The 22,406-nt window shown below is 38.6% G+C and overlaps 1 protein-coding gene across 7 annotated transcripts in view; it reads right to left on the reverse strand.

The window, feature by feature from the left end:
- The window catches only part of EMB3142 (nuclear pore complex protein (DUF3414)), a 314,519-nt gene that overhangs the window by 138,102 nt on the left and 154,011 nt on the right, over window positions 1-22,406 (reverse strand). For all 7 annotated transcript variants that reach the window (XM_089819936.1, XM_089819932.1, XM_089819934.1 and 4 more), the window contains exons 27-31: window positions 13,603-13,695; window positions 13,407-13,520; window positions 13,107-13,277; window positions 12,632-12,687; window positions 12,477-12,549 (exon numbers count right to left, since the gene is read on the reverse strand). In XM_089819936.1, coding sequence (XP_089676062.1) covers window positions 12,477-12,549; window positions 12,632-12,687; window positions 13,107-13,277; window positions 13,407-13,520; window positions 13,603-13,695 — 507 coding nt within the window. The remainder of the gene's footprint in view (window positions 1-12,476; window positions 12,550-12,631; window positions 12,688-13,106; window positions 13,278-13,406; window positions 13,521-13,602; window positions 13,696-22,406) is intronic.

The raw sequence follows: 22,406 nt of genomic DNA on the forward strand, positions 1-22,406 counted from the left end.
AAAATTGCCTTGAAGATTTTAAAATATTTAAAGAAATTAGTAATCTAAAATTGATAAGATCAATTTTGGCTAACCAAAATCCAATTTTTAATGATATATTAATTACTAAATCATCATTAAATAGAAACATTTAGCATCTCCAAAGCTTTATTTACTTTATTTTTGCAACCTTGGTCTAATCGATAATTTGAAAGAGTAAATTTCATCTAGGCCAAATTATTTTTGGGCTGAGCATTTAATTGGGGCCAAGTTTGTGTTTTAATAAATGTTTTATTTTGCTCCCTAGGTCCTAGTCGGCCAGCTTAGGAGGGCAAGCAAATGAGGTACAAGAGGAAGTTCTTTCCCATTATCTTCTCATTCCCCATTCCTCCTCTTCATGGTGCTTGGCGATTTAGACTTAAGAGCAGATTTCCTCCTTCTTGGACGATTTTGAAGTAGCAAATTGGCATTTTTCCTTGAGCGATTTTCCTACAAAAAAAGATTTTCATGGTGTTTGGCGAATTTTTTTAAGCAATTTGGATCTACACTCTCCATTCTTGGCGATTTCTTCCAACTAGGGCAAATCAGACTTCTCATTATTGGCAATTTATTTTGGCAAAAGAGAACATTTTCAGAATTACAAAGTTGGAGGACAGATTTGTTATTGTTCAAGTCTGATTTTATATTTGCTAGAGGGCTGCGATTTTTTTTCTTGCCCTAGCTGATTTTGAGGTCTGATTTTTCTAGCAAAGAGGCTGCGTTTATTCTCCTAAAGTTGAACAATTTTTCTTGTGCTTAAGGAAACAAGTGATAAGGCCTGATTTGTAACACATTCATGGACAATCTCAAGTGGGCCAAATTCTGATTTTTCTAGCTAGGGCATCAATATTTGCAAGAGGCTTGGAATTCTTAGGTCTGATCCTAAATTCCAAAAGAAGACCTGGCCATTGGTTAAGATAAGTTCAATTCATTTAGAGTTGAAAGCGGTCCTTAAGTGGATTTCACTCTTTTGTTCTTGTCTAGTTTTGTTTCCCGTGGTTCTTCTTGCATTCATAATCCACCACTTCATCATCCCATCATAAGTTGACAATTCGAGATTGATAAGTGTAGAATCCATGATAGGACATTTGAAGAGGCAGAAATAATCTAAACCACCCCAGATTGAAGTTGGGAGATATAAATGTAGTCCATTCTAAGGTAACGGCAAGGCAGAAATAAGTGGTAGTCCCACCCCTAAGTTGAAGATTGGAGATTGATAGGTGTAGCGATAGGACTTGGCAAAACAGAAATAAGTGTAGAATCCATCGATAGAAAGAAGGTTGGAGATTGATAAGGGTAGTCCATATCATTTAGAACAAAGGGGCGGAAATAAGTGTTTAGGATAGTGGATGCTAGTGCAAGCAAGAACCCTAAGGGAACAAATACTAAGAAAGACAAAGAGGATATGATGCCCAAAACAACTTTCTTCTCAAAATTGAGGCGAATAACCGATACCAACGTCCGTACAATAAATATGATACAGATAAAGGACAGACTAAAGGAAGGACAATCCCCCATGGCAAAGAAGATATACAGAAGTGGAATTGTACACGCAGCAGCTTTTCCTCCTACCTTGCCTTGTCTAGAATTGGTTAAGGAGTGCACATCCAAGTTTGATCTTATCAGTAAATCCATCATTTTTTATGAAGGTAAGAGGGTGTTAGCCAACATTGGCAGACAAGCAATTAAAGAAGCATTTAACATTCCCCAGTACAAGAGCATGACAGTGGTGATGATGGATCAGGCAGCCAAGTCATTTCAGGATAACCAGGAGGCTTATTTCATGCATCTAAAATAGGTTTGGCTACACAAGGGAAAGAAAGGAGTAACTAGATCATAGAGGCTCACGATGGCGGACATCAAATCAAAATATGGAGATCTCATTGTGCTTCTCAGCCAGATCATGGGCCTAGCTCAAGGTATGCAATTCGAAAACTAGATGTACTTCGTTATTGATGAAATTGAAAAAGGAAAAAGAAGATTTGATTGGGCTAGGATCGTAAGTGAGAATCTAGAGTTGCGACTTAGAACCGTTCAAAACCAAAAGCAATTCTACATGGGATCCTATCTGTTCTACCTAATTGCTAGATTGTATAAAAGTTTGGGAGTTAAGGCCTTAGCAGAAACTGGCAACGGGTCGGGGCAATATTTGGTGCATGGATGTTATCCTCAGCTTCATTTGCACAACAACAAGGATTACAAAATATTTTGTGACGCCTTTACCATGAAGACAGTAAGGGTATTACAAGGGAGCAACCTAGAAGCGACTCAGCTAAATTAAGTCAAGAATTGGATCCATGATACAATCCAAGATGGGAGAAATTTCTTGCCTTCCTTTTTCTCGACATTCCGGTCATTAGTGACTGTTAACAACAAATTCAGTATATTTGAAGAGTGGAAGGATTTTCTTCCAGTCAAAGATTTAGCTATTCCTAGGCTACAGGTGTTCATTGGGCTACCGAAGGCATATTTGGAAAGGGCCAGGTTAGTTGATGAAAGAGGATTGAGTACAGTTGTATCTTGGTTTATTGCCTTGACTACCAGATTGAGAACACTCAACGAGATACAAAAGGCAGTTACACATCACAGCCCAAGTGTCAACACTTCTATTTCAACCATGATGAGCGGCGTTGGGGTAGCACTTGATTTTGAAGACATCAGAGAAGAGGACATTGATGAGACAAGACTTGGATCAAGATTGGATGAATTAGGAAAGGTTGCTATCAAGAAGAAACATTTCACCACCCTTTCCTCCTCAATGCCTTTATCGGATATGCAAAAGAGTATGAGAAGGACCATGAGAAGACACTGCAGGCAGCAAGCAGAATGATGAAATCGATTGAGCTCAAGATAAAGCATACACCTTGCCATCCCATGGTGGAAGTCAACGAAAGGCTAGCTAGGTTCATTGCCTTAGCTAGAAGAACGAAAGAAAAAGGGAGATTTATATTAGAAGATCATTTGATGTAAGCCCAAGTGGCAATTTCTCTTTCTTCTAAGGTAGGACAAGTGTCTAATTCTGATTGGCCACCATTTTGGTGCCTTCTCATCGGTTGCTACTTTTCCATTGTTTTTTTTGGTCCATAGGCGAGGTGGCATCTTCTCATTGGCCGATGGCGTCGCAACCCTAAATAGGGTTTCTAGTATTCAATTTGGATCATCGATTTTGCCTCTTTATCTCTATCGTTGGTTGTACATTTTGGCCTCTATATCAGGCCATTTTCTCTCATTTGTAATGGTCGGAGAAAATTGTTGCAAAGATAATACCAAAAATCACTTTTTTTTTCTCATTGTTCTGACTGGCATGGTGATTAAGAGCTTTCGGTGTTGTTGCATGGTTTCTACTTCCAAATAGTTCGAACTAGATTTCATTTTGAAGTAGTTAAAGTAAATATCATTTCAAGTTGCTAAAAGTAAAATAGATGGATAGTTGCATGGTAGCATTAGTAGATGTTTGATAGGGATCAATACTAGGCCACTAGCATCCTATTGGCTTGTTGGGAAGCCTTGTGTGGTAAACTAGTTCATTTTCTCTTGAATCATTGCATCTATGGAGGTGGAGTTGCCAGTTAACTTTCATTAGATTCGATCCCCGTCTGTTTGCTAATCTTCCATTCATTGTAGTAGGAGTAGAATAGAAAGTAGTTTAGGAGTTAGTATTTTGAAGAAGAGAGTTAGAAAGACACAAGTCATAAGACCATTCACCCTCCATCAACATCGCCTTCTCCATCAACATCATCTAGCATTCACACCGAATCACCATGATCATCATTCCATCAAAGCCCAAGTCATCCTCAAACAAACAGCATAAGGCCGGCTACTTGATTATCAACAAATCACATCGATATACGAAGTTATTATCCACAGGTGTAAGGAACATTGGAGTTATTCTCATGTCCCATGAGTACTAACTTTTCAAGGGAGAAATTGTGTTTGATACTCCGTATCAAATATTCAATTGCTAATATGTTATGTGGTATAAAAACTGACATCAACATGTTGCAACATGGATCACAACTACAAAAAAGAGGTGGATTCAAAGAAACTGTATCCACAATGAGCGCAAGAATGGACCCCAAATATATGGCTGCCAAGAAACATATTTATATAGAAGATGACGATAATACTTCAGATGAAAAGACAAACCACTACATGGTCGTCGACAAACCCAACAGCTTAAATATATTTATAGACAATGAAAGTACTTTTGATTACAAGAGCATTTGATGAAGTCCCCGCAAATATAAATTACAAAAATACAAATCAATCTCCAAATGAAGCAACCACCAAATCTATCACACAAGTAAAATATTAAAGCGATATTTCCAACGACAGACTAGGGACATTGTGAACAAATAAAACTACACTCACCAAACAGGGAGGATCCTTCACCCCTAAAATGGTAGACAAAAACTCCAACTAGAATTTGCAATAAAATGTAAAATCTAAGACGCATACCAAAAACATCCTACTAATAGGTAATAATACCCTCATAAAGGAAAACTCTGGAGGTGCGCAACAAGTGCCAACTTGGCAACAAACACCTACAAGAAAAATAAAAGATGGGTTTCAGACATATATATCAATCAAAACCCCAAATACAACTTTTATTTTATTAACTTGGGCTCCAATATTTATCAATTAAAGTAATTAATTAAAGGTTTTTTATTATATAATTTTAATTTTGGGACCAGTAATTAATTAATTTAATTAAAATTTGAGATCACAAATCCTCACCGCCCAAAGATTGCTTGTCCTTAAGTTATCCTCTATTCGATCAACATCGTCAGCTCTAGGATCCGAAATCAAATGCGCAGGCAAAACAGGTGAGTTGACATCAAACCTCCGTTGCAACACATTGTCATCCAACTTTTATTGCATCACTCTAATATAATCATTGTTGTGCCCTTAACTAGGATCCCAATGACACCAATCAATGAAATCCTGATGTCATCATGTTCAACAATCTCTTTGGCTATGGCCACACAAAGGAATGTTGACGCTGACACAAACTTAGCTACACACATGACTACAACCACAAACACAACGACCGACATAGACACAGCCATGGCGATGGACACAGCCTCGAAAACAACGACAACGAACAGAAGGTCGGAGGACATGTGTGGAATGTCATTACAATTATTTCCTAGCCATTTTGCTCCAACTTTTACAGAATTTGAAATTTTGTATTTCTCGTTAAATTATAAGCAAAAATGAGAAAATTAATTTCTTAAGAGCTGTGAGAAATTGAACCATAAAACATATCCCTATGAAAATGAAACACCTTCAAGAATATCTTTGCAAAACAATTTCTAAACAGCTTTCATAGATGTCAAGAAACCATTACTTTGGTGAATTGTGTTCCAGCAAAAAAGTTAGTTTTGCAATTTTCAGTATTTAAGAAAGATGTTTCTTCATGTTGAGAGATGGTTAAGCAATGCAGGATCGCTTGTGGACTAGGTTTCTCCTACATCACATATTCACTACATTTATCTTACTTATGCGTACACCAAGTTATGGAATTAAACCTTTCTTTAATTTAAAAGTCAAATTTGGCTAATAGCTGCCCTTCACAAACATGCATTAACTACATTTTGCAAGATTTAGTGCTATGTGCTAGTATTTAATGGCATTATCTATCACCCTCACACACCAAACCATCCTCTCTCATTCTAGAGCATTAAAGCAGCAATAAAAAGCCAAACACTTGGATTTCTTTACTAAAAATAGTACACATATAAATGCACCATCTTAAGGTCCTTTCTTGCTCTCCTCATAAGATAAGATAAGATAAGTTTATTAATGTCCAACTATAGACCAACCAGGGTCTTAAGGGACTGGAAACAATACAAAAGGGCAAAATGTCAGCAAGGGGAAGCACCAAAAGGTATCTGCACAAAAAGAAAGAAAGCAAAAGAACATAAAAGAAAAATGCTAAGTACTCCTCACGGACGAGAAGTAATCGAAAACTAAAGGGTACAATCTAGAGTGAAGACGTGCCCTAGGTCATCATCCACAAAGACTACTAGAGGGAGGTTGGCGCAGCTAACTATGACATCTACGGAGTCTCACAGATCTGGTGTGTTCTCAAAGTAGTGCAGAGAGACCACTTTGTCCCCCGAGCAGGGGTCACATGAGTAAAGAATGAGGTGATAAGCTGCTTAGCAGACTGTCTCGATGGGAACTGAAGTTGAAGACTAGAGTCTCGGAGCCACAAGGTCTCTTGAAGATAAAGTGCTCGACACTACTAGTTAGTGTAACTGAAGAATGAGGAAAGGGAACTGCATTTCCTGAACAAGTTGTACAACCTCCCTCTAACCTCATAATAGATGGGGCAACGGAAAACAAAATGTGTTGCAATCTCCACCTTGCCAAGGGGGCAAAGGCTGTAGATCTTGTCATCTTTGTCAATCTGGTGGTCTATCTGTATACATAGTCAGTAAGAGACCACTCTAAAGGATCCCAAGGAAATGCGAAGGGCATGATTCCACCGACGAGTAAGTTACCAATGGTGTCTAATGATCCCATCCCGGATATCAAGAAAGTTCTCGGCATAGAAAGCCATCCTCGAGCAAAGTCCCTCAAGAGGGTTGCTCCAAGTCGTCAAAATATATTGTCTATAGATGTCGAGTCTAACATGCCCATTCAGCTCCTACTGAGATAAAAGTAGGTGAGCGGGGTGCCCAACGAGAACTAGAAGGGGGGGAGGTGGCCCATCACGATACCGACCGAGCCAAGGAGGATTGAGACCTTAGCAAACCAACAATGAGACATGCCACCAAAATCAAACCCCATAATACCCTCTGACGAGCAGTAAGCTAGGTAGGGATATCTATGGTGACCCTAAATTGAGTCAGCAAGCTCCAAAGGCGGTGAAGAAACCAAACCAAATCAAAAATAGTCCCCAATCTGAAAGGGTAAGCCCCGACCTCTGCCAAAACAATGCTATCGACTGTGGACCAATGACATCTAAGAATGCTCCGAAGAAAGAGTCTAAACCCTCTCAACAAAAGCCTAGTCAGACTCCAAAAGGAAGCGACCCCACACAATAGAGCCACAGAGGACAGTTGGTCTAACCAGAGAGTCTAGAACGGACATCTTGGTCATGGTGTCCTTGAAAACGTTGTCTGTCACGCATAGCAAGGGAGTTAAGCCCTTTACTAGTTGCATAGTACGTCTCAAACCAAAGCGAGGCCCAGAGAACTTGACCCCTAGATAAGTATATGAAGATGTGATCTCAATCTCACTACCCTCGATCTAAAAATGGAGATGTGAGATCTTCAAACAATTGAAGACCATAACCCGCAACTTCCCTAGGTTAACCACTATCATTAGTCATAGAAAGAGGCAAGCCCATCTAGAAGTCTTTGAAGCCCTTCAGGGGAAGAAGCTAGAAGAACCACATCATCGGCAAATAGAAGAATGGAGATCACGACCTAATGGAGGTAGCAACCATCACTGGGGAGCAAGAAATCCAAGAGGAAGAACTCAAGCTCATCAATGTAGATGCCAAACAGAGTGAGGGAGAAAGGGCGGCCCTGCTTCACCCTGATGGTACTCTGGATAGGATCCGAAAATTCCACAGAGGTCCGAAATCTGCCAGTAACACTCTCATGTAATATCATAATAGTCATCAAGAGAATCTCAGAAATCCCGATGGCCCTAAGGCTCTAAAAGAGAGCCACCCAAGGGATAGAGTCAAGACTTTGCGAAAGTCTACAAAAAGCCAATAGAATTTCGCAGAGTGGTGTAGAGCATCATCAATGATGGCTTGTAAAGTCAAAATGTGATTCGTAGCCTTATAATCTGTGTGAAAGTCGGCCTACCCCCTAGCCTAACAGCATCTCCAGTTAAGTTGTCTAGATAAGATAATGTTCAACACGGTAGCATAGAGTTTGGCAAATGTGTGCCCAACCATAATGGTCCTGTAGTTGTAGGTATTTGAGGATGGCCTGGACTTGTGGATCAAGTGGATAATGTATCGTGACCATGAGTCTAGAAAGCCAGTGCAAACCACCCTAATGAAGAGCAATGTGAGGATGGATCCCAGAGCTGAAATGCCAAGCTTGAAGAGCTCAGCCTCAAACCCTTCTTAGTTCGTGTCCTGCTATTGTCCATGAATCTAACTGCCTCACTAACGGTGGAGTAAGAGAAGAGGTGGCAATAGGGAGGGGGAGTGAGATGAAGAGGGGGTTGGTTGGGGATGTCATTGAGAGTGGAGGTGTGGGAAGCAAGGGAGTTGTAGTCGAGAGTGGAGGGTGGAGGGGGATGGCAAGGGAACATGGTGCACCAGAATAACTTCGACGACCGCAGGAGAGAGTCACAAGGGGATTGAAACTACAAGAGGGAAAACTTCCACTTCTTGCGACGAAGAAAGCGATGATAGGTGAGCCTCAGCCGAGTGGAAGAGGTAGCAGTAGTGGAGAGAGCCGAGCAAACAGAGTGATGAAAGGACTTGCACTCATCGAACAACTGGTTCATGGGGCAAGAGCTCCTACGCTTAGGGCAGCAACTGAGGGAGAAGGTGCGGTGAGGAATAGAGACAAGGGCAAACACCCATAAAGCGGATGCAAGTGAACCAAACATGGTGGTAACATCCTCTGAATCGGTGAAGGTGTCCTAGGGGAGAAGTCGTCTAAGGTGGTGGACAAAGAAGTCACTGTCACTATCTATGAAGCAAAAGGAGGTGCGGGTAAGGGGAGAGGAAGAGAAATTGCCAAATGGAAGGGGAAAGGATGCGGTGGAGGAGGGGCGAGGGGGCAGAGGAGGGGTACAAAGGGACAGGTAAGAAGGGCATGATTGGCTAGGGAAAGGAGAGAGATAGTGAAATGATGGATGGAGATGATGAAAGAGGCACCAGAAACAACATGGTCTAATTGCCTCACTAACGGTGGAGTAAGAGAAGAGGTCGCAACGAGGAGGGGGAGTGAGATCAAGAGGGGGTTGGTCGGGGATGCCGTAGAGATTGGAGGTGTGGGAAGCGAGGGAGATGTAGTCGAGAGTGGAGGTGGAGGGGGATGGCGAGGGAACATGGTGCACCAAAATAACTTCAAGGACTGTAGGAGAGAGTCACAGGGGGATCGAAACTACAAGAGGGAACTTCCGCTTCTTGTGACGAAGGAAGTGACGATAGGCAAGCCTCAGCTGAGTGGAAGAGGTAGAAGTAGTCGAGAGAGCCGAGCGAGCAAAGTGATGAAAGGACTTGCACTCATCAAACAACTGGTTCATGGGGCAGGAGCTCCTGCGCTTAGGGCAACGACTAAGGGAGGAGGTGTTGTGAGGAATAGAGAGAAGGGAAGACTCCCATAAAGCGGACGCAAGTGAACCAAACATGGCGGTAACATCCTCTGAATCGGTGAAGGTGTCTTGGGGAAAAGTCGTCTAAAGTGGTGGACAAAGAGGTCATTGTTGCTATCCGTGAAGCAAAAGAAGGTGCCGATAAGGGGAGAGGGAGAGATATTGCCAAATGGAAGGGGAAAAATTGGGGTGGAGGGGCGAGGGGACGGAGAAGGGGTACAAAGGGACAGGCTAAGGAGGGCATGATCGGCTAGGGAAAGGAGAGAGATAGTGAAGTGACGGATGGAGATGATGAAAGAGGCATCAAAAACAACATGTTCCACGACACTCACACCACCATAGTGAGGCCAACAAGTGAATAGGTCGAATTTAGGAAAACAAGACAGCCCGTTTAGGATTACCAAATCAGTGGAATCACCTAAATGCAAAGGATGGTGGCCATACTAGGTGAAGGATCACTAAAAATCCTTGGAGAAACATTGTAAACCTACGATGTCCGAATAAAAAGCGATCATACACATAGGATCTGATCTATGATTGTGAAGGGGAGTCTGAAGATCTCTAGTCCATATGTTGAAATCTCCCATGTGATGATGTCACCCATAGCTGAAAATTTGATAATGTGCTCGAGAAGGTCCTCATAGGGGTCTCCTTCCTTTGTAGCATGGATTGCATAATCAGAAGATGCAAGCGGGAAATAACAAACAACGATATAAATGTCTCTGAGGAGTGTTATCGTCCGATCAAAACGAATCCACATGAACCTAGTAGAGTTGTCAGAGTGGACCACAGAGAGTGTTGAAAAGGCAATCTCTAACTAAGTAGCCGACCTCACTAGACCCCCTGACCCCACCAGAGCATCTGGCCTCATCTCTAAAAGAAGATAGCCACAAATAGTTAGTAATCCCTAGGAGAGGGTGCATGGGGCTCCCGTGCGTCTCTGTAACCAAAAGAAGGTCAGCAAACCCAATAGCATCAGTAAGTAAACCAGGCAAGGACCACAAGGTATCGTTGTCATTCCAGCAATGAATGCACAGGGAACCAATAGGAGCCTCAACTATGCCTAATTGCCTCTATGCACGTCGTTTGGCCTTAGAAGCCAACGTCTGATCCCAGCCTGCAAGGAAGTTGTCACGAACCACAGCATTAAGGTTCCTAATCACCACCCATTTTCACTCCTAACAAAAAGCCACCACAATAGCCCGAGCAAATTTATGTCATGTCACCTATGATGTGGTAATATCTTCGTCAAGGTAGATCTTAGTAGAGAGAGGCAAGAGCTTCCTCTTTGCCCTTTGAACACGAAGACGGTCAGCCACTGAGAGGAACCTAATGAAGAGCGTGTTCTCGTGCCTGATCCAGGCACCACCAAGTGTGATGCCAGTGATATCAATCTGGTCCGTGAGAAAACAGTATCTCGCTGTCAGAGGTTCAGTTAATGGAAGAGGGAAGCCGCATACCCTCAAGTTTAACTTACAAGCACGTCTGACCCCTTCATCCACCAATTTATTTTAGACCAGACTTTCTACACTGAAGAGAGAGATGCAATTTGAGTTATTGCAAATGGATGCCCAAGTCTTTAGCTGTTGTTTAGTTTCAGCCCTCAGAGCAGACTGTTTTTCTTTCAATTCATGCAAGTCAGATTGCACTTTGTTGTTGTCTACCTGTTTTTTGAGTTCTTCAATGTCTGAAATGGCAGTGTCGAGTTTGCCATCAAAGTTCTAGTGTAGGATGCATTCCAACTGCTTTTGTAGGCCAGTCAACATTTTAGAAAAAGAAAGAACAATCTCCCGCAGGTTGAAGTTATCGTTTTCCAGCTTGATAATCTGGTCTATCATCCTTTGATAGGTAACAGGGGTGGAAAAGCTCACAGAAAGAGAGATCAAATGATGATCAGTGCAAACAAGAGCAAGGAAGAAGATCCCGGACTTCAAACGCGTGGAGCTATGGTAGTGAAAAACACAACTCGCGTGAGCAACAACAGCAGGAACTAACTGTTGCAAAGATAGTAACCACAGACACGAGCAAACCACAGGCAACAAAAACCAACAAACTGCGAACAAGAGCTAGCATAAACAAAGGAAAAATAAAGCAAGAGACAAGTAGAAACACCACACGAAAGTAGGCAGGCCCAAGCAGAAAGCACTTCGGCTCGCAAGAGAACCACGGGGTCACACCAGATGCAGACACAGGGAAAAACACGGGACTGCGAGCCAACAGTTTGTGTGTAATCTTGGTTAAAGTGTAAAATTGTAATGTAACATGTATTGCAATATATTAAGGTGGTCCTATATTTTTATTGACAATTGTAAATTGGGAAAGCCTCAAGGCCGACTCAATTACTTGTTTTAGGACTTGGTATAAACGAAAGATTATTTCCTTGTCGTAGAGTGTAAAACATAAGCAGTCATATCTTTGTAATATCAATTGTGCACATTGATATGCAAATTTGTGAAGGTCAGCACAGAATTTCGTGTGATTGATGCACAGTGAGCTTAAAAGGAAACTATATTTGGCAAGACAAGTTGTTGGTTGGACAATTGTTTTTTACATTGTATTACTCAGAAGTAATAGTACAGAGGCTACTTGGACAGTGGGTTTAGTGGGCTTCCTTTCAACTCCTAACAGGGTTGGCACAACTCCAAACAAGGTTGGGATCTCCTAACAAGGATTCAAAGTCTCCTAACAGGGACTCATATGTACTAATTGTATTTCATTGACTCCTAACACGGGCTATTCTCTAACAAAGAACTTTTATATTAGTACATCATTTTGTGGGTACCATCCCCACCAGGGTTTTCCCTCTAATCAAGGGTTTCCCTAGTTATCAAATCTCGTGTTATTGTGCATGGTTATCTTTCTATGGTTGTTGCCTCTATTGTTTACATGTTTCAGAACTAATAAAGATATTGATAGTTGTTATAATGACACAACAACCACCCTTCCAACATTTTATTTCATAAAATACTCAAAAATAACAGAAAGACTAATGGGAACTTTTACTAGGTGAGCAACAACCGAAAAAAGTAGTAGCAGACAATCAAACAAGATCACTTACACAAGATTAACCAAAATAATTTGATAACGCATTCGTTTGTGTTCAAATATTTGTATTCTGAATAACACAAAACAGTAAGAACTAACAAATTGGTTCATACCTGAGTCAAGAACAAAGCCATTTTAAGAGAACAATCTTGTGATGTTGTTGCACCCAACGACACATCTAGTATTCTGCAAACAGTAGAGACAATACTAAGCTATCAATAAGTTTATTGGCAACGGCATAATTTTGAATAAGCAAATATGAACTAACTCAAACAATGCTTGAGGGCGGCTTTCCAGGAATTCCATCCGCCTAGACACAGACACCTGAAACAATCATACAAAATAACACTTATTAACTTTTCTTGCAAAGACTGATAAACAAGACTATACGATTCCATTGATCTGTTCAAAATATATTTTCCAAGAATAAAGCTCCATTAGAATCTATAAACATGATAAGAAAAAGTAGATCATCCTTCCAAAAAATTGGTTGGCTAAAATCAAAGAATAACAGAACAATTAACAAAAGAACCAAACTCTAAAGAAAAGCTTTACTAAGAACAGCTTAAACAAATAGGAGAGCATTTGAACTTTGAACAATAAAGAATTGAACCATACTTTAAGGACTTATAGTTATTTCTGTTTGGCGCAGAAGCTTTCCATTGAGCATATCATTCTGTGTTCTTAATTTATATTCGTTATTACAACTTACAAGTGATCAAAAGTCAAGATATAGAGCCTACCTCCACTACTTGTGACCAACCAACCAACATATGCAACTGAGCTGCATTTTCCTCGAGATTTTTGTTGTATTTCCAACCCCATATCAATAACTGCTGTACAGCATCCTTTAAATCCTCCAGATGTTTTTTATTGAGAACAGAATTAGATTGGGTTTCTAGCTCATGGTACTCCTGCCACGGATACAGAAAATAAGTATGCCAACCATTACAGAACACAACGCCCTATTAAAGAAAGAAAACCATTGCACTAATCTACCAACCTGACTTCACTGTTATTAAAATAAACTACATAATAATAACCTGCCACAGCTTATCCCGGAAAGCCGCCAAATCAATTATCCGATCTCCTCTCTCCGAATAGTAATAGACTCCACCCTTTTCAATTGTTTCCGAATTTCCCAAGATCTCATCCACCTTTAGATGACCATAAGACAACCAATGTAAGAGCTATAAAACAATTGCAAATTTTATTGCAATTTTATAAGGAAGCTCTTACCCTCAAATCCTCCTTAAAATTAAGGACTGGTTGTGGAAAATTGATATTAGTCTCAGGAGGTTGAAACTGAATTACATCGAGAAGCTCAAGCACCTGACAATAGGAATTGATTGATGAAAACACTATAGAAAATAATTGAAGGATTCTTGAAACTAGAAATTAAAATTGCTATAAAGTGAAAATGAGTTGATTGCATCCTTGCCAAACAAATTTTAATTTAGTTTAAAGGCATGCGAATGCACACAATCATTTTATACAGAGTTTGCTTGAAGGTTTCCAGTAAGACCATAAATTATGTATCCCTAACATTTTTTCCCTATTATATTATAATTGGTCATAAATAATTATTCACAACACTTAGAAATATCTAAGCAAATATTTTTCATAAAAAAGATGCCATGAAAAACAAATTGGCCAATGTGTATTCTAAAGTCCTAAGACAAATTACTATGATGAACTTTTTCCGTAAATCAAATTGATGAGATAATTCAAATAAGGACTTCTTTTGTGACAAGAATATAAAACTGTTTGGATTAAGCTTTTCTCAATTAAAATTTTAAAATATATCAACAAAAAAAAAAATTTGTAATAAAAGATACATAAAGTAATGTACTGTTACTAACACACAAAATCTTAGCATACTGGCAAATCAGGAATTTGCTTATGAAAAACTTTTTGATTTCATCTCCTCAATCATACTAGAAACCCAAATCCCACACCATCAGAATCCACTACAAACAAAGTTCCAAAAGATTAAGAAGGCCATTTTCCTTATGAAGCATGATAAGGATTCTGAACCTAAAAAGTTTACAGTTATTTCAATGTTATTAGAGTTTTGAATAATAATCCATTCAAAATGAAAAAGGATTAAGAAGCAATGCTACGCCTTTAAAGGAAAAAGAGTATTTCTCTCATTATCCTCATACTGTAAAATCAGTTTAAGTAGACAGAAAGAATCCAGAGATGTATGACATTTCATTTTATAATATTATCATTAAACTTATTCACAAAATGTATCCTAAACTTTTGAAAATCAGGTCGAGCATGTTTAAAATTTAACCAAGTTCCTATCATGATGTCATCGCATGATGTCATCGTTGTAATTAAACTTACTGATAGAAAACCATTAAAATGGTAATGCTAAACACATTTTGTATGATATACTATGTGCATTAATTTAAATATGAACAACTATGGCTGGTCAGGTTTAATAATACAACAACATTAGTGTGGTCAGCTGTAAGTGCCCCCATCTCTTTTACATGTAGCAGTCGGATTATTATAATTATTATATTATAGCACTCTCCCAAACATCTGTCTCTAATGATATGTGACTTGAACATGTATACTTCTTGATGCCGTCTATGTAACTACAAATGAACATAAAAACATTCCTACACAGATACTGTTTGTTATTCATTCTTCAAGTTGTAGGAAAATTCAAAATTTTCTTTAAATTCTCTCTAATCATAGTTTTTCATAGCTTATATAAAAATATGTCAATAGTGTCTTTGAATTTGCAACAGTAGCTCAGACAATAAAAACTATGATTAGAGAGCTTACAGGGAGAGTACCATGCCTCCTCATAATATTCAGTCAGCACCCTTCGCCCAAAACAACATTATGAAATCCTCTATTTTAGCACTTTTATACTAGTCAATTATTGATGTCTTTGATTCACCTCTAAGAAAACACCAGACACTAAAACATTGGCACACATCACCCTCGTTCAACAATGGATTTCCACACAAATCTCAAAGCAATACCAAGTGATATCCATGCGCTCGCTTCTCCTTCTATATAAACCCGAAAAGCATTCTGTTTTTTCTTTTTTAATCTATTATCCAAGTTACCTCTTCTGATTCAGATCTGCACATTGAATTCATGGATCTCACAAATCCTTGGTTGGGGAGGGAGATTCAACCTAGATTTGTCCGTAGAAAGAAAAATATAAACAATCATTAAATATTTATGTAGCAAAAAAAACACTACATATTCCTAAATATTTTTATACTATAATGCCGGTCTCGGTTTGGGTTCAAATTCCAGTTTGAAGAACCGGCTTGCTGGTGCAGGAAAAACATGAAATAGGGTTTGGGTTAGTTTATACAAAAACATGTAATACACACACACACACATACACACATGTATTGTATGCAGCCCAGAAGCGTGAATAGATTAGAATACCAGATAGTATCATGAAAACATCAAAAACATTATTAATTTGTAATGTAGCATTATATCTACAATCAACATTGATATATTATGCTTTGGGACATTGGGATTTCTGTGACATTTTTGGAGGCTATCATGCGGCTTTGCAAGTCGGTAGTTGGGCACGTCAGAACTCCCAAGGGACTTTCTGAGTTCATCTAGAGTACCATTGGGGTGAACCTGAGCTGTCCTCTTTCCCCCACTCTTTTTGGACTTTACATTGATGAGTTAAAGACTTACCTTCACACACGCTCCCCTCTGAGGGTCAGGTGCTTCCTACACCATGTCTTCATTTACCTTTTGCTCTTCGCGGATGAAGTGGTCCTCTTGGCCTCCTCTCTCGAGGCATTGCAGAGACTTCTTGATGTGCTTGCCTCTTTATGCAACTTACATCAGCTTATGGTGAACTTCGTGATGACCAAGGTGATGGTCTTCAATTGCCCCAAGACTTCTCACCTTCATTTCTTCTTGAGATTTCATCTTACTACATGAATCTAAATGTCATGTTCTCTAGTCCTCATTTCAGTATGAGACTTGTGCGTCAACCTTGTATAAACAAAGGGTACGACTCTTTCGCCCTTATTGAGAGACAATGTTCCAAGAATCACTTTCAGGAGACAACGTGCATATTGACTCTTATGGATCTCTTGATTAAACCAACAATTATCTACGGGTCTGTTATGTGGGTGCTCTCCTTACTTGACACCAATTGGGCTCCGATAGAGCGGATTTAGACACTTTTTCTTTGGTGCAACATCATTTGTTAGCAGATGATCTGCAAAGTATTGTCCAAGCTGAATTTGAGGTCCATCCTTTCACACTTGGTACTACCCTTAACCTAGTTTGGTTCATGCATCGCGTACATTGGTTCTCCGACTCCTCAAAGGGTAACCAGAGATACACCTACTAGGCCTATTATTCCTAAGTTGACATTGTGCAATCAGACCTCATGAGGTCTCGTTGTTGGAATGCTCTCGATTCTTCACTTTTGAGGTTGTTTAGGATTGACGTTAATTGTCTCCCTCCTTTTCGATACTCCTTGCGAGGAGCTAAACAAACAAATAAGGATGGATATTTATCGACAATACATTCTCACTCCTTGGGTCAACTCCATGCGGATCTGAGCCCAAAAATGCCCTTCTATGCTTACCGTTTTCTAGAGATTCAAGATAAGATCATTCTTCACACCTCCTTCCTTTCTCACAGTAGGTCCCTGGCGCTCCATTTTGCCCTTAGATCCTTTAGAGTTCGTTCCCATAGGCTTCACATCTAGTCTAACCGTAACTTGCGGAGAACAGATAGGGTCTACCAACTATGTGATTTGGGGGTTGTCGAGACAAGGGCTCATTTTATTTTCTCTTAGCCCATATACCATGAGACCAAAGGAACGTTCTATTATTTATTCAAAGAGTCTCAGTCTCAACCTTCCTTTGAGTACACTAAACAAAGATGCATTGCCCTCTACCTTCACGAGGCCTTGAGGCTCCAGACAAATCTTTCAGGTAATGTGTCTGAATTAGTTCACATCAAGATTAAGCTCAATTCATCACATCTTTATTTCTTGTGGTTGCCTTGGTTGAGGGAACCAAGCAGCCTCTTCATTCTCCTTCATTCCCCGTGTTGCACCCTCTCACGTCTTCTTTTTAGATGAGGTCCCCTTCAACACCCTTCCCGAGAGGTTCTCAATAGCAGCTAAGGATCTCCTCCAACCCTTAGTCCCATCCTTTTGTTCTAGACTTCTTCGCGATTATTCCTCTAGCATCGCTTCTCGGATCGTCTTCTTGGCTTCTCGGTTTTGTTTTTGCTCCTTCCTTAGTTGTTGTTGTATGTATTTTGGTTCTTTCTTTCCCCAGCCTTTGTTTGATGTGACTATTGTTGGCTTTTCTTTATCGCGTTGTTATTGTCCCTTGGACCCATTTTTCGCCGTTTGTTGGAGATTAATAAATTTATCTTATCTTACTAAAATAATATTGAGTTCAAGCATCATTGAAGTTATTTTAGGGGAATTATTCCTCTAGCCCCAATTATTCAATTTCAAATGGTAAGGCTAGCTCTCAATAATTCTATGGGGGATTCTAGCAAGTTATTTAATAATAATAATACATCCCCTAAACTAATCTTCATCCTAGGGGGCTATGGGAAAGCCATTATTCTAGCAAGTTGCTTGCATTGGAGGGCCACCTACAATTTGACTGGGGCGTATGTCCCACCTTTCCCCCCCCCCCCCCCCCACCTCCAACAATTTGAATTGGACAATAATTAACATCATTGAGGGTTGGAGGAATAGTGTGATAGAGGGCCCCTTAAATTCCACAATTATGTCCTCAAACTATGTAGGTTGTCTCCCTTAGAAACATAACCCCCCCCCCCCCTCTCAAGTTAGTTCTTTAAGTCCAGGAGCAACTTTCAACAATTGGAACATTATACTAAGTTTGATTCATCTAATGGATTATCTAAATCATCAACTTGTTCTTCTTCATCATCAAAGTAATTAGTTGATACACAAACACTGTCAATGCCAATGAGCTAACACTAATAAGATTCTCGCTTTCTAAGTCCGGAAATGCCTACTACTTTTACAATGTATAGAGACTTTGTTTGTTTGTAATTAACAAACTACTTGAAAAATGTTATAAAAGTGTTGAGTTTCGAACCCAACAAATAAAGAAGAAAAACAACAATGAGAAAGAGCCATAACTGAAATCATAAACACCAAAATTATCCTAGGAAGACCCTTCGAGAGTGAAGGGAAAAAACCAGCAACACAACACAAATATATCTTTATTAATAATGAAATGTTCCTTTGCTTGATGCAAATATCTAACAATAGAAGAGACTCTTCACATTATAACTGAAGGTCTCTTGAGATTCTCATAACTCTTATAATTAATTATGACTCTTCGAATATTCATGCCTCAATACATGTGAATGACACATGTCATTTGCATTTAATATTACAAATTAAACTTAAGTGTCCTTTTCAACTAAAGATGACAATAACGGTAATAATGTCCAAATTTTGAGAGATAAAGATCTCCATCGCAACTAGAAACTTTAACGCTCCCTCTTAGCAAGAGAGAGATCTTTAGCTGAACAGTCACACAACACTGCAACCAAAAATGTCATTGATAAATTCTGATCATACGAATTCAAAAAATAATTCATGGAGCTACTCAACATGAAAACCTGTAACAATGAGTCATATTCATGGAATCACACAACATGAAAAGATTTGTAAGACTCACAGCTAAGCCTTTATTCACGAACTCTCTCAACGTGAACTGTCATGGAATCTCTCAACATGACATCCAACTCCCATCATGAAATCTCTCAATGTGATGACATCATGGACTCTCTCAACATGATGTTCACTATCGCATCGTGAAAGAGTTATCAAAGCTGATCTTATAATCTCATTTATTCACACAAAAATAAAATAGACAATAACAAACTAAGACTTGATTCCATTGAAGTCTCAGATTTTATAAATAGCACAAGCATCACAAGCATATGAGAAAATGAAGGGACTTTCATAAGCACTCCCTTTGAAGCTAAAATCTCCCTCTCAAACCCGACATCTCCCTTTGGAGCTATAATCCTTATCTTGTTGCATCCTCCAACCAAGAAAGATTATTAAAATAAACTACCAATGCTAAAGATTATCTCTTTTCAAGTAATATTACCATAAATACCCATCTCTTTGTGGTCTTATCTCAATAAACACACATACACAAAGAAGTTCAAAATGCTGCCTCAATAGCTACTGTAAATTTCATAGCATCAATATAATTAGAAGAATATAATATAAACATCACAGTAATACTTATCTCTTCAACTCCACGCAATACTATTTAACAACAAAGTCTCACTTTGTAGCTGAAGAATGCAATCCAAGTGTCGACTTGACACAATCTTGCATGAGATAATGACCAATGTGCACCCATGGTGGCCATGTATAAGATCAAGCTTTCTTAAACCATCCAACAAATTGTTGATCCTCCTACAATCTTTAGATAAAAGAGCTTTACACAAAGATACTCATAAACTATCCCTCAATATTTTATCAAAATGTGAAGAATGTAGGCAAATATCACAAAAGAATATGCCAGAAACTTCCCTCTGAATGTGACTGCGAATAAACATTCTCAAAGATCCTATAGCATCCATTTGCAACAAAGAGAGATTAGTAAAATAATCTTGTCATAAAGTTTCCAAAACTAACCATTTCATATATGACAATATAGTAGATGACATTAGATAGGAAAATAACATAGAAAATACTTAGCTTCCTTTTTGTGTTGAAAGTTACGTAAATCTCTCCATATGTAGCACTGCGTACAAGTAATCATCACCATCGACAATTACTGAAAGCAACGGATCATTAACACATGAAAACAAGAATATGAGGAGAGGCTATTAGTTTTACAGACACACATGTACATCTTATATTTCCAACATCCTTAATAATTTGTCACCTCTCATGGGAGATCAAGAATATTCTAGTACACAAATCCATTCACTTCCCACAAGGCCAAACATTGCTCATCGAGTATGATTGATGCTTCAATCCTCGATAGCAGATTCACCCTAGCACATACAAACCTCTTCTAAACAAACAATATGTTATTTTGAAAAAAAATCAATTGCATACTGCAAGAGCCATAAATCCATATATATTTAACAATATCTTCCCACACGACTTTTCCTTAGAAAGAACCAAAACGTTGCATGTGATCCGCACGATGGTTATGCTAAAATCAATGAACTTGATTATGTCCAAGAGCAGCCTCAAGAAAATGGACAAAATTCTCGATACCATAACATCTTTCATATTGAGCGCAAATAGAAGAACAATGATTAATGGGAGGAACTCTCTGTGTTCCGTAAGGCATGTTGCAGATGAGATAATGATCATATATGTTGTAGGCAATTCATCGTAAAAGAAAATGATTTTGGTATTCGCTTTGAAGATAGTCGTCTACAACTCAAAATACGTGAACATACTCAAACATCCCTCCCCATAATCCTGATGAAGCTGCTATGAGCTATGAATTATGATCACAATGATGCTCTTCTAGCGACCAAGTCTATGATGCAAAGGAGTAAGAACCCCAACTCATGGACCTCAGTTCCATATTCTCGCCATTGATTTCTATTGAATTTGGTGACTTCATCTAAAATTAAAATAGCCACTTACTTTCCTCTGCTTTGACGTTACATATAAAAGATCAAGTCTTGTATTAGATTTCTCTCCACCAATGCATAAGAATAAAACATAAAAGACGGAGAAATAAATGAGAGAACCATCATGGATCATAAAGGACGGTAACAACAAATACACAACCTATTGCATATTTGTCAATAATTGATTGACGTGTGGACGCATAATAAGTTGACCTTTTGAATAGATGAAAAATTTATTTTAATCATAAAAAAATATCTTCAATACACCGGAGTTTCTCTTATGCACAATCTCTTCATAATCACACATCGATGTCCGACATCATACGGTCCATGCAAAACCTCAAACGAAAAAAAACATTACACATGCTCTCTCTTCAAACAATACAGGAGAAATAAAGAAAGGGAGATGTTATGATGGCATTCATACTCCTTTCAAGAGCACAGTGACATATCATTCATTGTTAAAAAAAACTGGATCAAGACAGTATAATACTCAAAATCAATACCTCTTCAGAAATAAGAAAAGTCCACCGTATAAGGTAGAAATAGGAAGATAGCCACGACATATGCGATAACACAAATGGAAGGCAATGTGTCCTCATCAACCTCAACATACCTTTCAAATATTAGCGGGCACAAAAAGCATCAGGCGTATCCATGTCCCCCTTGACCAACGAAAATGAGAACAGGAATTGCACACTAAGATCTTCACTAGGATAAAAAAAAACTTTCTATGATCCAATGGCTCGCACAAACTCCATCAAATCTTGCCCTTAACTTCATTATACATCTTATAATTTCTGGGGCTCCTGCCTATTTGATGATATTATATGCAGATCACAGATATCCCTCCAATTGAAATATTCAAATACTCCAATAGATAAAATCAGGAACCAACTAATCTACTTTGAATCATTCAATATACATTCAGTAATAAGTTAAAACAAAACTTATCTTTATATTCAAGCGTCGATGATTACAAGGACTACGGGCTATGATACTTTCACCATTACTTCAAACTCTATATCAAAACTTTAGATACTATAACATCACGTTCTTTTACAACTACAAAATCAGCTGAATTTTAATATTCTAATTATCTATTGAGATATATCTAAACTAATACTGAAGTTAATCTAAATTCTAATTCTATTTTAATTACTGAATTTCAAATTCATTCTAACGTTTGAAAATAATGAAATTTAACCCTAATCTAGATTATTGTAAAGAGAAACTGCAAACTATCATATTAAAAAGATTCAATTTATGATACATCTATTTACAGAGAAAGAATATTTCAGTTGTATATATATATATATATATATATTGCATAAAAGAAATAAAGAAACTTAAATAAAACAAAGATACGTACTGATTTACTTGAGAGATTTATCCAATTAATTGAC

The sequence above is a fragment of the Cupressus sempervirens genome, chromosome 3 (genome assembly GCF_028749045.1).
Source record: "Cupressus sempervirens isolate cs-2001-9-10 chromosome 3, ASM2874904v1, whole genome shotgun sequence".
NCBI lineage: Eukaryota > Viridiplantae > Streptophyta > Pinopsida > Cupressales > Cupressaceae > Cupressus > Cupressus sempervirens.